We start from the raw sequence: 14,897 nt of genomic DNA, 5'->3' as shown, positions 1-14,897 counted from the left end.
ATTCTATAACTTCTACAAATGATGCACAATCTGAGGCAACAACTTTCCTTTAGAGTGCAACCAAAACAAAATATTTTTCAACTTTTCAGCAGGATGTAAAAGAAGTTCAATTTCACTGAATCACCAATCAGTTTTTATTTATAAAGCCCATCATCACAACTTAAATGACATCACAGCACTCATTTTATCTCCAGAGACCCAAAACTGATCCACCATGACTACTTACATGGTAAAAGTCAATGGCATATTTAGACAGAATAGAGGTCACTAATAATGATAAAATATACATTTCTTATACATCTTCTTGTGGTGGAATGAATAACCATATACTGTTTCTATCCCCCCACACACACACCTCTTTATTTCTTAAAGGTCAGACACAGCGTATGTTTTACTCCTTAATTTAGCACTTTACCTCTCTGTGTAGTCATGAATCCCTGGACAGCACAGGTAGTTTAGGTGACGATGAATCCTAAGCAGCTCATCCTACAACAGCCGAGGAAATCATAGATGGAATATCCAGTGGTGATCAGAGAAAACAGACAGAGTTCTGCTGTGATTTACATGTGGTTACTAACAAATACATGGCAAACTCCTGATGTATTCCTGTTTCTCTGTACTGGCATCTTGTTTCCAGTTACGTTGTTTTGGAATAATCCTTAGTTTAAGTTAATTACCGTTCTGTTAAAAGCCTCAAACCAGTGCTATTACTGTCAGGTTGTGTGAGGTGAGAAATTTGTTGATGACATTAATCCCAGATAATTCCACTTATGTTGCTTTGTGATAAGGCCCGCAAAGAGGATGCTACGTGAGATACCAAAGATTAAGACTGAAGCGAGACAGTGATACTTTTATTATGGAAGATTAGAAAATTGGATAAGTCAGAAATGATCATTTAACCTATGTGACATTAAGCTTTTGCTACTGCACAACAAGGTCACGGAAGGCGAGACACTTAGTTTAATCCAATGAGGATAATAACAACTTTAATTCCTCCATATGGAGAGAGATGGTGTAGATAGTAAATTGTTAGAGTAGCTATGTAAATTAAAATATTCTTTCAACACAGTGTATTGTTTGAACATGTGAAGGAATAACAACAACAACAACAACAACAACAACATAATAATAATAATAATAATAATAATAATAATGAAAAGAAAATAATAATTAAGAACAAAGCATCAACTAATAGAAAGAACACATGAGCTGAGAAAATGTTGACTTGATTAGTGACAAAGAAGAGTCTCTTCTCATGACATTCTCAAGTAAACCAAAATGTAGAGCTTTTTGATAGAGAAAACTGCTTTATCCTTTACATTTGTAAATGAGTGTATAGTTAAAACAAACTACAATCTACTTGTAATAAAATGTGTGTGTCAACCACAGCAAATGCTATAAAATAACATAGCACTATAGATACCTATATGACTTTGTCAAAGGATGCTATATCTGTAAAGGGATTTAACAGGCATGTTTTGATGAGTTTGGTGTGAAAAAGTTCAAATGGCATACTCAGATCCCTGGCTCTAACCACATCTACAAAATGCTCTTTGGTTCTCTTTGATGCAAATTAATCTTGTTGAAAGCCTTCCGAGAAGAAGGTTATCCACAGCTGTTGAGGCATGTTGCATGAAGGTTGGTGGTGGCGAACAGCGAATCCATGGGCATTAATGCACATGGATTCTGAGTTGTAGATGAACTCCTATATAATGAATTTACTTACAATTATTCATTTATTTAATCTGTAATTCCTATTACCTAATCTGTAATCCTTTAGGCATGGTAAATGGAGCAAATGACCTGAGAGATAGGCTTCTCCATCCGGTCAGATTTATTGCTCACCTCAGTCAACCTTTGTGCTACCTGTAATCCAATTTGAGAACTTGACCAAAGGTTGGTGGTTGGGTATAAAAACCCCATTGCACAAATCTTAGTCTCGTGTCCACCAACGCAATTGGATTCTTTGGAAGGAGAACCTCAACAGAACGACAGCATTGTGAAGATGGTGTGGGATGGAGGAATTGAGCCCAATGGCACAGAAGGAAAGAACTTCTACATCCCCATGTCCAACAGGACAGGGATTGTTAGAAATCCTTTTGAATATCCACAGTATTATATGGTGGATCCAATGATCTACAAGCTCTTGGCTTTCTACATGTTCTTCCTGATCTGCACTGGGACTCCGATCAACGCTTTGACATTGCTGGTAACATTCCAAAACAAGAAGCTCCAGCAACCTCTCAACTACATCCTGGTCAACTTGGCTGTGGCTGGACTCATCATGTGCGCCTTCGGATTCACCATCACCATCACATCTGCTGTGAATGGCTACTTCATCCTTGGACCAACTTTCTGCGCCATTGAGGGGTTCATGGCCACACTAGGAGGTATGGACTCAATTTTTGTCTTTCATGCTTAATATCTTTCTCTCTTCTCAAAATTCCTTAACCCTAACCCTACCCTGACAATAAGAGTGATATTCTGGACATACATTTAGAATATTACTTCTTAAACAACAAACAACCTAATTTTGTGAAGCTGTTGTCTAAGATCCCTCATTCTCTCTGCAGGTGAAGTTGCTTTGTGGTCACTGGTAGTCCTGGCTATCGAAAGATACATTGTTGTCTGCAAACCCATGGGAAGCTTCAAGTTTAGTGGCGCTCATGCAGGGGCTGGAGTTCTTTTTACTTGGATCATGGCCTTCTCATGTGCTGGACCCCCATTGTTTGGCTGGTCCAGGTAATTGCCATTTGTATTTGTCATTTTACTTACAATAGATATCACTGTTAATCTGAATACTAAAAGAAAACGCTTAAACAGTTAAACATTAAGGCTGAAGGAAATGAGAGTGTAAAAGCAAAGTTATATGGTTGGTGATACTGAAGATATGAAGCTTGAATGGCTAAAGACTAATTGTTTCAAAACAACTGTTCTAAGGTACCTTCCTGAGGGCATTCAAACTAGTGGTTTAAATATATGTATGTTTAAACCACACAAAACACAATTCAATAGATCAAATTGAATATAGATAAAGGGATTAAATGGATGGTTAAAACATTTCGGCATGATTTCACACAGGTACCTTCCTGAGGGCATGCAGTGCTCCTGTGGACCTGACTACTACACTCTTGCTCCAGGCTTCAACAATGAATCATACGTCATCTACATGTTTGTAGTTCACTTCTTTGTTCCTGTGTTTGTCATTTCCTTCACATATGGAAGCCTTGTGCTGACTGTCAAAGCTGTAAGTAAAGTTTGTAAAATGTTGAAGTTATTGCTTTTTAGGAATTCAATTGAAATGTATGTAAAACTGTGTGACATGAGTCAGGAGTTTTTACTATGAAACCCTTTAGGCTGCAGCTCAGCAGCAGGAGTCTGAGTCTACCCAGAAGGCTGAGAGGGAAGTCACACGCATGTGTGTGTTGATGGTTTTTGGCTTCCTGGTAGCCTGGACACCATACGCAACATTCAGCGCCTGGATCTTCATGAACAAGGGAGCTGCATTCACCGCTCTGACAGCAGCTATTCCTGCCTTCTTTGCTAAGAGCTCAGCATTGTACAACCCTGTTATCTATGTGCTGTTTAACAAACAGGTTAGTTCATCATTTTATATATAGTGATTTTTATGCTTGTTTGTACTCCTGCATATCTGATTGTAACCTCCTTATCTATCCTCCTCAGTTCCGTAACTGCATCCTGACCACTATTGGAATGGGCGGAATGGTTGAGGATGAGACCTCAGTTTCCACAAGCAAGACAGAAGTGTCTTCTGTCTCTTAAGACATTTTCTCATACCTGGACATTTTACTTTCTACTACCTTTTTGATCTGGAATAACCCTCAACGTGGACTGAGTATAGTTCAGGGACATCTGAACTACCTGAATAGTGATGAACAGCTCCAGGAAGGAAGTCCTCTCATCTTTTATTTGAAGGATGTCTGAAATGATATGTTGACCCAAATTCAAAATCAATGCAAATAATTTTCTAGATGTATGTGGATGCTCACTCTCCATGCTATCAGAGACACAGTTTCCCTTGAACAATATTTCAGCTATTTGGATACATTGAAGTACAAACACCCTTAAACAATGCAGTTTAAAAGCCACAATGTTTCCTTTTTTACAACATTGCAGGAGGCATATTTTTTACTGATTTCAAAATAACAAAACATGTTAAACTACATTTTTTCTCACTTGCTGTGTTGGTCATCATGAATTGTAAACATTGTATATATTAATAGTATAGATAAATAAATGCATGCATGAAAATGTGTTGTCATAATGGCTTCATTTTAAACCACTGGAAATAATAACCTTCTGACAATCCTTAAAAGTTGCAATCTTAAGAAAGGATATTCTTGAGAATCGAATTAGCTTACCAGACTAGATTAGCAGAACTCCCATAGGGGTTTGCATTTTCTTTTCAATACAAAATCAAAGTCATATTAGCTTATTAAGTGTTCCCAATATAAGTCTGGACATATACTGTATGTCTGGCTATGTATGTGACATGTGACATCTGTGGAGGGTCAGCCCACAGAAGCCCCTTTCTGGTAATTGAATAATGGTAACCAGGCAATGATGTTGTCAATGATGAGGGTAGCCCAGGTTAAACCAGTTAACAAGGTTTAGCGCAGGGATAAGAACTTCCAAGTGTTCAAAGTCTTGTGCTGGGCTTCAGCCTGCTGTCACAAATAGATAAACAGAGACATGTTATTTGTTCGGTGCAGAAGCTTTGTAATCTTTTAAACTCTGTAGCACTTTGAGATTCAGAAATGTAAAGTGATTTCAAAATAGATAAAAGTCCAAACGCGCACACATGATGGTTGTAGGTACTGACTCAAAAAACGAGCTGAATTTATTTTCTTTAAGCAAAATTGAATTTTCGCTTCAAACAGTAACAATGACATAAAGCACAACATAACTGAATGGATGGGTATAATGAGTAAAACAAAACTAAAGAAAAACATACATAATATACTGTATAAAAAAAACCCTACTTACTTATTATACTGGATTTATAGAATATCAATATGCCAGCAATCATTTACATTTTTATTTAGCCTCAGCCCAACTGGATGTGACCTATGCTCATTCTCAGTGTCAGAGTTTCCAGGTCCCACAATGATCCAGAGAGAAAAATATGTAAAAAAAAAACAAACAAACAATGTTATAGACAGAAAAGAAGTGTTAGATCATGTGATATAGCCCTCCAAGAGTAATAGCCATTCCACTAGATAAATTCAAGGGAATATCAGTCATAAGTATAAAATAAGTATGCAAATATGCAAACATTTTGTGTATATGCCTCCAAGCCAGAGATATACAATTGTTTTTTATTTAAGAGATGTTCTTGAAATGTCTGTCTATTCTTCAAAAAGAAAAGAGGTTACTAAAAATGTTTAAGTTAACAGCACAGTTAATGGCCACTGATGCAACGTTTCAGTGGGTCCACGAACAAACATTCATTCACCTGTTAAAAAACCTGTTTCCCTTGCTGGGGCATCGCCTCACAGTGACAAATCAGCAAAATTGAAAGGGTTCCTGTCAACCAGTGTTTGGCTAGGTTACCACGCCCCCCTAGTCCTTACAAACAATACAAAAAAACACAAACCCAGAATAACAAATAAAGAAAAAATGACTCTAAGTGCTGACTTAGAGTCATGTCTCTACTGTAAGTGCAAGCCTGCTAACAATATTTCCCAGAACTCCTTGATATGGAGGACTCTGTTATTTGCTGTGCAAACATGGCAACGGTTTTGACAAAGTTGCAAAAATTCATCAGAAATGGAAGACTTTGTGTTTGTAAAATCACTAATTAAAGTTTCCTTGACTTCAAGGTAAAGGTCCATATGAGGGGCTGCTGACACTGCCTTTAAGTTGGGCTGAAGGCCAGAATGGATATTCACCTCAAGGTGCCAGGGATCCCTTCCATGCTCCTCCATGTCAGTGATGGAAATGCACCACAACGAAATGATCCCAATGTGTGCATCCATCATGGTCTGCATGTACACAACACTGGACCTCAGATTTGAATGGCTCTTTCAAAATCACTGCCAATATTGTTGTCAAAGTTGCCATTACTATGTTTTCTGCTTAGCATTATTATGCTTTTAACTTATACTTCAATTGTTGCTTTATTGGCAGGCACTATTTCTTTCCATTTGTACCTTACAGATTTCCTATACTCTGTTTTACTTGTGTTTGATGCTCAGCTGTGTAACTCTTGTTTTCCTTTACAGTAATTTGGGAGCAATCTGGAACTCAAATGTCCTTCAGTATTCTGAAATTCAATGTTTAACATATAGTCAAGGGCCAAGCAGGCAGATACAATGTAATTAATATCAACATTTATAATTGAGATACTCAACTTGTACATTCTTAGTTCAACTAACATTTCCTGCTGTAGAATGTGAAAGAAAGGGTGAGACATTTCTAGTGTTTTCCTCCCTCTGCATTGTTTTGTACTATAATAGTATTTTGTAGTGCCTCCTAGGGCACAAGGCTGAAATAGCATCTCCACCGTGTTAGTGATCTTTATGCGCAGCCTGTTTCCTTAAGCAGGGGTTGTATTAGTATTAGACCCAGAGGGGAGGGTAGGCCAGGCTGTAGTTCAGACTCAGTCATTGCAATTGTAACAACAGCTCCTTCATGTGGCTGGCTAAGCTTCAAGATGATGCAGAAAGAACATCATCTGCGAAGCTTTTACATCACGTGACCTTAACCTTAATGTCAATCTTTTAAGGTATTTTTTTTTCATCTTCTTAATGTTTGTATTCATTATTTTTTTCCATTTATGTTAATTTACTAACTCTAACGTTTAAACAGATTGAACTTACACATTTTGGTCAACAGGCTATTAATTAAGTCTGGATACTGCAGGCACTCCATTAAATACACTTTACATACACAGAAAATGTTACTTGTTTTTTGACCTTTGAAAATAAAAATAAATTCATTCTGAAATAATATCGTGCAAGCACTACGAGCACTTAGTTAAAATATATATATTTGGTGGTTTTGTATTGTTATTTTCTCTCTTTTAGTAGTAAATGGGACAGATAGACAGTAATGTCCCCAAAGAAATCATTGATTTTCTAAACGAGTGCTTTGATGGTAGATTATAAATTAGTAATGAGAAAAATTGTCTATTTTACAGTTAGAACATTGTATTTCAGTGAAATTGAGCTTGCTAGTATGGTGAGGTTTTTTTTTGTTTAGTTTGTCTTTCTTCTCTGTCGAGATTGTGCCTATTGTTGTTAAGATTCATAAAGATGACATGTTAAGTTTGTATTGTCGAAACAGAAAAAATAATAAAATTTCATAAAAACAGAGAAATGCTTGTTTTCTTTTAAAGATTTATAATGGCTTTTTATGCATTTGTTGGGGAGGCAGGACAGTGGAGAGTCAGGAAGAGAGGGTGTGGGGGTGAGAGGGTGTTTTCTACCTCTCTTCAGCTGTGCTGCCAGTAAAGGTGAAAATTCCCAGAGAAAATGTCTTTAATTGGAACAAAAAGAAAAGCTTTCTGCTAATGAACTTATGCATTTTGTATAAACAAACAGTGTAACTAAGTGTATACCAAATAAGCTATGTCAATTCAAAGAGGACATATTTCAAAATGCCATCTGTTTGGATGAAGTCTGTGTTGCATCTTGATCTTTATTTTCTGTTTCTGCTTGTTTGAAATATTGTTTTGGTTAAATAATGGGAAATCCTGTAAATATGTCTCATTCTTCATTGAACATTTTAAGCTACACAGTGATGTGATGTGGAATATTAGATTCAAAACTCCACTGAGGACTACACTACCGGACTTTCACCAGTTTGTAAGCTGTCCCACCAGGAAGAACAGGACAATAGACCTCCTGTATGCAAACGTGAAGGACGCCTACACTGCCACCCCCTTACCACCTCTGGGGAAGTCCGATCACAACCTGGTCCTACTCAAGCCACAGTACAAGACAAAGATCCAGAGACAACCGGTAACAACACGCACCTTTAGAAAGTGGTTTCCTGAGGCAGAGGAGGCTCTCAGAGACTGTTTTTAGACCACAGACTGGAGTGCAAGAGACTCATGGTGAGGACATTGAGGGGGTCACACACTGCACAACTGACTACATGAACTTCTGTATGGACGTTGTGGTTCCCACTAAAACTGTGCGCTGCTTCCCGAACAACAAGCCCTGGATCACCAGCAATGTCAAGGAGATCCTGAACAGGAAGAAAAGGGCATTCAAGACCAGGCAGGGAGACCAGGCAGCGCTGAAGCGTGTGCAGGGGGAACTCAAGGTCAGACTCCGAGAGGCAAAGGAGGAGTACAGAAGGAAGGTAGAGCAGAAGCTGCAGCAGAACAACATGAGGGAGGTCTGGGAGGGCATGAAAACCATCACAGGCTGCAAGAAGAAAAACAACAATGCAGAAGACGGGGACCCTGAGAGAGCAAACCAGCTCACTGACACATTGACTGTTTAATGACTGTACTCGCACCTCTGGCACTACCTCAAACACCACTGTACATGCACATGTAACTAGTTTCTAGAAGGTCAGCACTTTTTGTTTCTAAGGCTCTTTGACTGTTTACAGGGTCTCTTTTAATCAGCACATGTTTTTCTCTCCTTCACAGGTTATGTACATTATGCTATATAAGTTTAAGTCTAATGCTAATGCTAACTGCACAGGTTCAATCTGTAATTATATTTACTCTTAGTCACATAGGGGCTTCTAAATCTTGTTTGGGGAATTATTGCATACAGAGGGGAGGGGGACAGCGGGTGTGTATTGTAACTAATGTCTTGTGTCCTGCCTGTCTGTATACTGCTACTGGATGCCTTGAATTTCCCTCCGGATCAATAAAGTATCTATCTATCTATCTATCTATCTATCTATCTATCTATCTATCTATCTATCTATCTATCTATCTATCTATCTATCTATCTATCTATCTATCTATCCATCCATCCATCCATCCATCCATCCATCCATCCATCCATCCATCCATCCATCCATCCATCCATCCATCCATCCATCCATCCATCCATCCATCCATCCATCCATCCATCCATCCATCCATCCATCCATCCATCCATCCATCTTTGTGGGTTGTGTGGATTTTGGCATCTTGTCTCTTTGCTGAGCTGTTCCTGTTTATTCCCTCGCAGTGTTTCCTGAAGAAAAATCTCAATCTTATTTCTGAGAACACTCAAACTTATCATCGTAATTGTGAATTGTTTCCAAAGGCTTAAATAAAAGGTATAGGTAGCATTCATCTGAAACCTATCTGGGGGCAGCAGTCACAGACATTAACAATAACTACATCGAAATGATAGAGAGTTTAATGTGCTTTTTCAAAGCATATAGAGGCAATGTTTTTCATTTTTTTCGACCACAGCCATATGTTCCATAAACATCTAAAATCACCTTAAAATAGCTTTAAGACAAATGGTATATGTTTCCTCTTGCAAAACATGAAAACATTTAAATAATGTATCTTTAAAGGTTCATTAAGGTCTGTTGGCTGGTTTTAGGGTGGAGTGGAAATAAAGGTCAGAGTTATTGCAGTATCTGAATAAAAACACAGCAACCAAAATGTCTTTTCAAGCATGCATTTAATAACTTTTCTAATAGTTTTGTTTATAAAATATATACAGAATATAATGACAAAGGCCAACAGATATGCTGACCTATCCATGACATAAATATACGACCATGCAACAAGCATCCACGCACACATCCAAACATACCACCATATCAGTTACAAGGAAACATTTCAGGCTGTGTTTCAGAGTTGTTCTGTCGTTTCTCCTTCTGCTGTTGCTTATTTATGTTGTTGGGTTCAGTTTCTATCACACACCAATTCAGAATGTGCACAGTAGAAGCTGCCATCGTCATGTATTCTCATTTAAATGTCCATTTTTGCGTTTCGTTATTTTCACTTGAAGACAGTCATCCAGAATCAGGGAGACAGCAGGGAGAAGGATGTCTGTAGGTGTGAAGTTGATATCTTTAAGATACAGAGGAGACTTCTGTCTTGCTGGTAGAGACTGAGGTCTCATCCTCCACCATGCCGCCCATGCCAATAGTGCTTAGCATGCAGTTACGGAACTGAAGGGGATAAGACAGAGATGTTTTAGTAGATAACATTGCATTCTTTGTTTCTTTGATTTGGCACAAGTTATAATGCTTTTCGAGGAATAACTTTGCCAGTACTCATTATCCTCAGGCAGGACACACAAATTGGATATTTAAATGAAGCTTTTTAGTTAATCATAACACCCCTAAACCTCAAGAATCCTTAACAAATACAACAGCTCACTCTGAAACTTGAAATAGTTAATTAGGCCCTTATTTCCAATTTGCAAGGGTTATAGAAGGGACATAAGTAGATTATTTTATGCAGAAAACCATGGTGTAAGTGTAGAACTGAACTGACCTGTTTGTTAAACAGCACATAGATAATAGGGTTAAACAGAGCTGAGCTCTTGGAGAAGAAAGCAGGAACAGCCATAGCTGTAGCAGAGAAAGCTGCACCCTTGTTGAAAAAGATCCATGCAGCAAAGCTAGCATATGGTGTCCAGGCCACCAAGAATCCCAAGACCATCAGGATGCACATGCGTGTGACTTCCCTCTCAGCTTTCTGGGTGGATTCTGAGTCCTGCTGCTGAGCTGCGGCCTGGAATGTGTTCCAAAGAAGATGAGTAGGAAGTTAGCAAGACCAATTCCCAAACAGTGAAATACCAAGCAAATCTTAAAGCCTGTGTTTTTATTTAAAATCATTTCTACACATTGTTACTTAGCCCTGATCCCTCCAAAAATGAATCTGAACGAGGATGTTACCCACTGTCTGTTTCATAATTTGGTCATGTCTGTTTATCAGAGATAATATATCAATTAACTGAGAAAACTAGTTGGCAGTTTTGGCAGCTTGACATGTAACAAGATGTGGCTTTAAAAAAGTTATTGATTTGCAGTGACAGTGTTGGGTCAGAAGAAAAAAAAAACATTAATAAATCAAAAAATGTGATGTTCAATAGAAAAAGGTCAGTTTAGTGGAGCAGTTTTACAATGTGACTTGTTATATGCTGGTGTTACTAAAAGACATCAGCATATCGAATTGGTAGGTATCAATGACATATTGTGGTACAGGTGAACATATTGTTTAATATGAAGTGCAGTTAAAAATCAGACTTACAGCTTTGACTGTCAGCACAAGGCTTCCATAGGTAAAGAAGATTGTACCAACTGGGACACAGAAGTGACAGATGAACATGTACATGACGTATGATTCATTGTTGTAGCCTGGCGACAGAGTGTAGTAGTCAGGTCCACAGGAGCACTGCAGACCCTCAGGGATGTACCTGTGTGACAAGAGAAGAGAAAATCCTTCAGTACTGTATCATTAATTAGCTGTCAGAATGAAGCTGCTGCAGATGTTTGTCCACACATGCTCATTTAAACTTTTGTATCACCATCAGCACATTAAAAATGATATGAGAGTGGAAAATGCTGCACTTCTATTATACTCTAGTGCATTTTGGAAGTGAAAAAAGCTGTCAGCAACTTTGTTGATGTCCCTTTCATCTTTACACATTTCAATTTGTAATCTTTACATATGGACACGCAACTGGCTGATTTAATCTGAGATGAAAAGGAAGAAAATCTTGAAATTTGAATGATGCTTTATTTTACAAAAATAATAAACACCTGAACATTGAATATACTGTCCCTATATCTGTGCAAGGTTAATGTGCTGCAATTGAAATCTTATATAGCAGCAGAATGTCAGCTGTTGTCTTTGGCATTTTATTTCTGCATGTAAGTTCAATTTTAAGAACAAACCTTTTCATAATTGCAAGTAAGTATTACTTAACTCTGACTTTTTGGTTGTTATCTTAGACAGTGCTGACATTCACACATTTATAATCTTTTTTTTAACTAAAAATTGTATCAAAGGAGGAACATCTATGATTGTTTTCTGTTTTATGCTACTACTCTTGATGCATCTTCTGACTTTTAGATATCCAAGCCATTTTCTTTATTGTATAGATTCAAATTGCAAAACTCTTTTATCATCTTCTGCCAAATTTGGAAGAAGTCATTGAAGGAGAATGGATGTAAGATAGGAAAGACTATGATGGACTTCATTATAAATAATACATTAAAACTCATATCATTTTTAAATTCTTGCCTGTTTCATGATTTTATCCTGAGTCAAACTAAAATGCAACCTTTTAACAAGGTTAACCACATATTGGCTTCTTTATCAGAATGACGCCAAAAACAGATTTACCTGGACCATCCAGCCAGTGGGGGGACAGCGCAAGACATAGCCATGATCCAGGTGAAAGCAACTCCAGCTCCAGCATGGCTTCCAGTGAACTTAAAGCTTCCCATGGGTTTGCAGACAACAATGTATCTCTCAATAGCCAAGACAACCAATGACCAGAGAGCCACCTGACCTTTAAGTTAAAGAGAGGCAAAACATCTGGTTATAATTATAGATGCAATCTTGATTGTTTCATGTTTCAGAGTGTCATACATTCGATATCTCAGGCAGTATAGTAAACTATGGATATTTACTTTACAAAAGCAACAAACTGCAATAACACTGATACAAAGTTTCTATGGCCCACCTCCAAGAGTAGCCATGAATCCTTCAACGGCACAGCCCATTGGTCCAAAAACAAAGTAGCCGTAGATAGCAGTAACAAAGGTGATGGTGAAACCAAAGCACACCATGATGAGTCCAGCCACAGCTAAATTGACGAGGATGAAGTTAAGAGGTTGCCTGAGTTTCTTGTTCTGAGCTGTGACCATCAGTGTCAGGAAGTTGATGGGAAAGCCAGTGCAGATGAGGAAAAACATGTAGAAGGCAAGCAGCTTGAACAAGATGGGATCTCCAAGGTAGTACTGTGGATAATGGAAAGGACTTCTCACAAGCCCTGTCCTGTTGTTCATGGGGATGTAGAAGTTTTTGCCCTCTGTGCCGTTCTCCATTTTCTCCGAGGAGTGGTCCTACAGTGTGTAGTATTCCCAAGAACAGTTCCAAACCCCTCTGCTGATGATAGGAGATATACTGTAGGTCCAGACTATATACTGGTCAAAAATTGGATTACAAAAGGATTGAAAATAAATCCCTCTGCTAATGCTCAGTAATTCGACTTAATACCGGATTTTCATCAACTTGACGACAGAGGATTGGTTATGTGCCCCTGGCACCTTCTTCTAAAAGTGAATTGTCTTACTTTGCCATTTCTAACTAATTTAAGTTTTCTTTTTTTGCATTGCTGAAGTGATAAATTGGAAAACTGATAATAGAACATTGTAAACCAAAGAACTGAGGATCTTTCAAACATTTTATAGCAACTCATTCGCTTTATGTTCATCTTTATTATTTTTATTTCATGTGACACCTTTGTCTAAATTAAGGTACAATTTATAAAGACACATGAATGATTTCTTCAGGTTATTTGGTGATTTTTTCCCCTTCAAGCCACCCCCTTTTGTAAAACAAAACCTATTATTAAAATGTCAAGCAAGACATTTTGAGTTATAAAGTAAGATTAAAAAAAAAATACTTATCTTTTGTTTGTCAAGTAAAGAACAAAAAAAGATTAAAATCAGTGTCTAAGGTCTCAATATCACCTTTGTTATGCTATATAAGTTTAGGTCCAATGCTAATGCTAACTGCACAGGTTCAATCTGTAATTATGTTTACTCTTAGTCACATAGGGGCTGCTAAATCTTGTTTGGGGGGATTATTGTATACAGAGGGGAGGGGGACAGTGGGTGTGTATTGTAACTAATGTCTTGTGTCCTGCCTGTCTGAATACTGCTACTGGATGCCTTGAATTTCCCTCAGGATCAATAAAGTATCTATCTATCTATCTATCTGTCTGTCTGTCTGTCTATCTATCTATCTATCGATCTTGTTGAAGGATTTGTTTGCTTACCCTTTTAATAACAGGAGACTGCAGATAACAAATATAGATAATGTTCAGTGTCAACATTCTGGAGGTGTATTAAATAAAGCGGATTTGGGTCCGTCCAAATGTGTGCTTAGTGGAAGACTAAACAACCTTGTTCTTGTGTTATGTAAAGTAAGTTCAGTAAAGATTCTCTGGTCCTCACATCTTTTCGGCTTGTTTGTTAAGACAGTTTGAGCAAATTAGACCTATGAGCATGAAGTGGATCAAAGAACAAACAAATTATGGATATTGAAGAAAAATCACTGGGGGGATGATTTAACCCGTTTTTTCTTTTACTTGATTTTATGGTTTCAATTGTTTATGATTCTATTTGCAGCAGATAAGTAAAATACTTCTTGACACAGGCTTTACGTTTTTTTCTGAGCTCAAAGGCTAAGGGGTCTATCCTCCTCAGTTTGCCCTATGGCACACTTCTAGACCTTTACATAAACTCATGATGACACACTTATGGTTGTGTGGAATTTGCCCATGCTGCCTATCTATAGTGCAGGAAGTACATCCAATCACCAAGAGTTTTGTGTCCTTGATGTACGCATGTTTTATTGAAGAGTTTCACTTTAATTTATTTCTAAGACCCCTTATGAATTGCAAATAAGCTTAAGCATTACTGCTGTTTATAATTTTTACTCCGGTCTGATGCACTACTCCACTTATTTATTCTGTTATTATGTTCACACTCCACTTTTTTCTGTCTGATATCAGGTCTTATATTGTATCCATCATAGCACTATGGTCACTTTGGTCACTGTTCTCAACTTGTACTAGACACTTTCCTCTTTGCTGTTCTTCGTATCTAACTCTGTGATTGGATTCTAACCTGTACTAACACACTAACATCCTGACACTTATTCTTCTTTTACACTTTATTCTTGTTGATAGGTTAAATGTTTTTGTATAGTTACACTGTCG

The 14,897-nt window shown here is 37.7% G+C and overlaps 2 protein-coding genes across 2 annotated transcripts; one reads left to right on the top strand and one right to left on the bottom strand.

The window, feature by feature from the left end:
* Positions 1–1,938: 1,938 nt before the first annotated feature.
* Positions 1,939–4,275, top strand: LOC306822075 (green-sensitive opsin-like). Its single transcript, XM_079340806.1, has 5 exons — positions 1,939–2,390; positions 2,574–2,742; positions 3,082–3,247; positions 3,357–3,596; positions 3,685–4,275. The coding sequence occupies exons 1-5, from the start codon at positions 2,006–2,008 to the stop codon at positions 3,781–3,783; spliced, it is 1,059 nt and encodes a 352-aa protein (XP_079196932.1). The 5' UTR covers positions 1,939–2,005; the 3' UTR covers positions 3,784–4,275.
* A 5,316-nt stretch (positions 4,276–9,591) lies between these two features.
* Positions 9,592–12,996, bottom strand: LOC306822078 (green-sensitive opsin-like; the record flags this gene model as incomplete). The annotated part of the gene is made up of 5 exons (XM_079340810.1): positions 9,592–10,104; positions 10,433–10,672; positions 11,192–11,357; positions 12,290–12,458; positions 12,633–12,996. 5 exons carry the CDS (start codon positions 12,994–12,996, stop codon positions 10,006–10,008), a joined length of 1,038 nt encoding a protein of 345 aa, XP_079196936.1. The 3' UTR covers positions 9,592–10,005.
* Positions 12,997–14,897: the final 1,901 nt, after the last annotated feature.

This window comes from Symphodus melops (genome assembly GCF_947650265.1).
Source record: "Symphodus melops genome assembly, chromosome: 4".
Lineage (NCBI taxonomy): Eukaryota > Metazoa > Chordata > Actinopteri > Labriformes > Labridae > Symphodus > Symphodus melops.
Note: the sequence above shows the minus strand (reverse complement) of the source record. Positions and strands in the feature narration are given on the sequence as shown.

Bases quoted from the DNA above. Each gene is read 5' to 3' on its own strand.
- LOC306822075 (XM_079340806.1), top strand. From the start codon at position 2,006: ATGGTGTGGGATGGAGGAATTGAGCCCAATGGCACAGAAGGAAAGAAC. The intron at 2,391-2,573 runs GTATGGACTCAA...TTCTCTCTGCAG, and splicing joins GTTCATGGCCACACTAGGAG to GTGAAGTTGCTTTGTGGTCA. The intron at 2,743-3,081 runs GTAATTGCCATT...GATTTCACACAG, and splicing joins CCATTGTTTGGCTGGTCCAG to GTACCTTCCTGAGGGCATGC.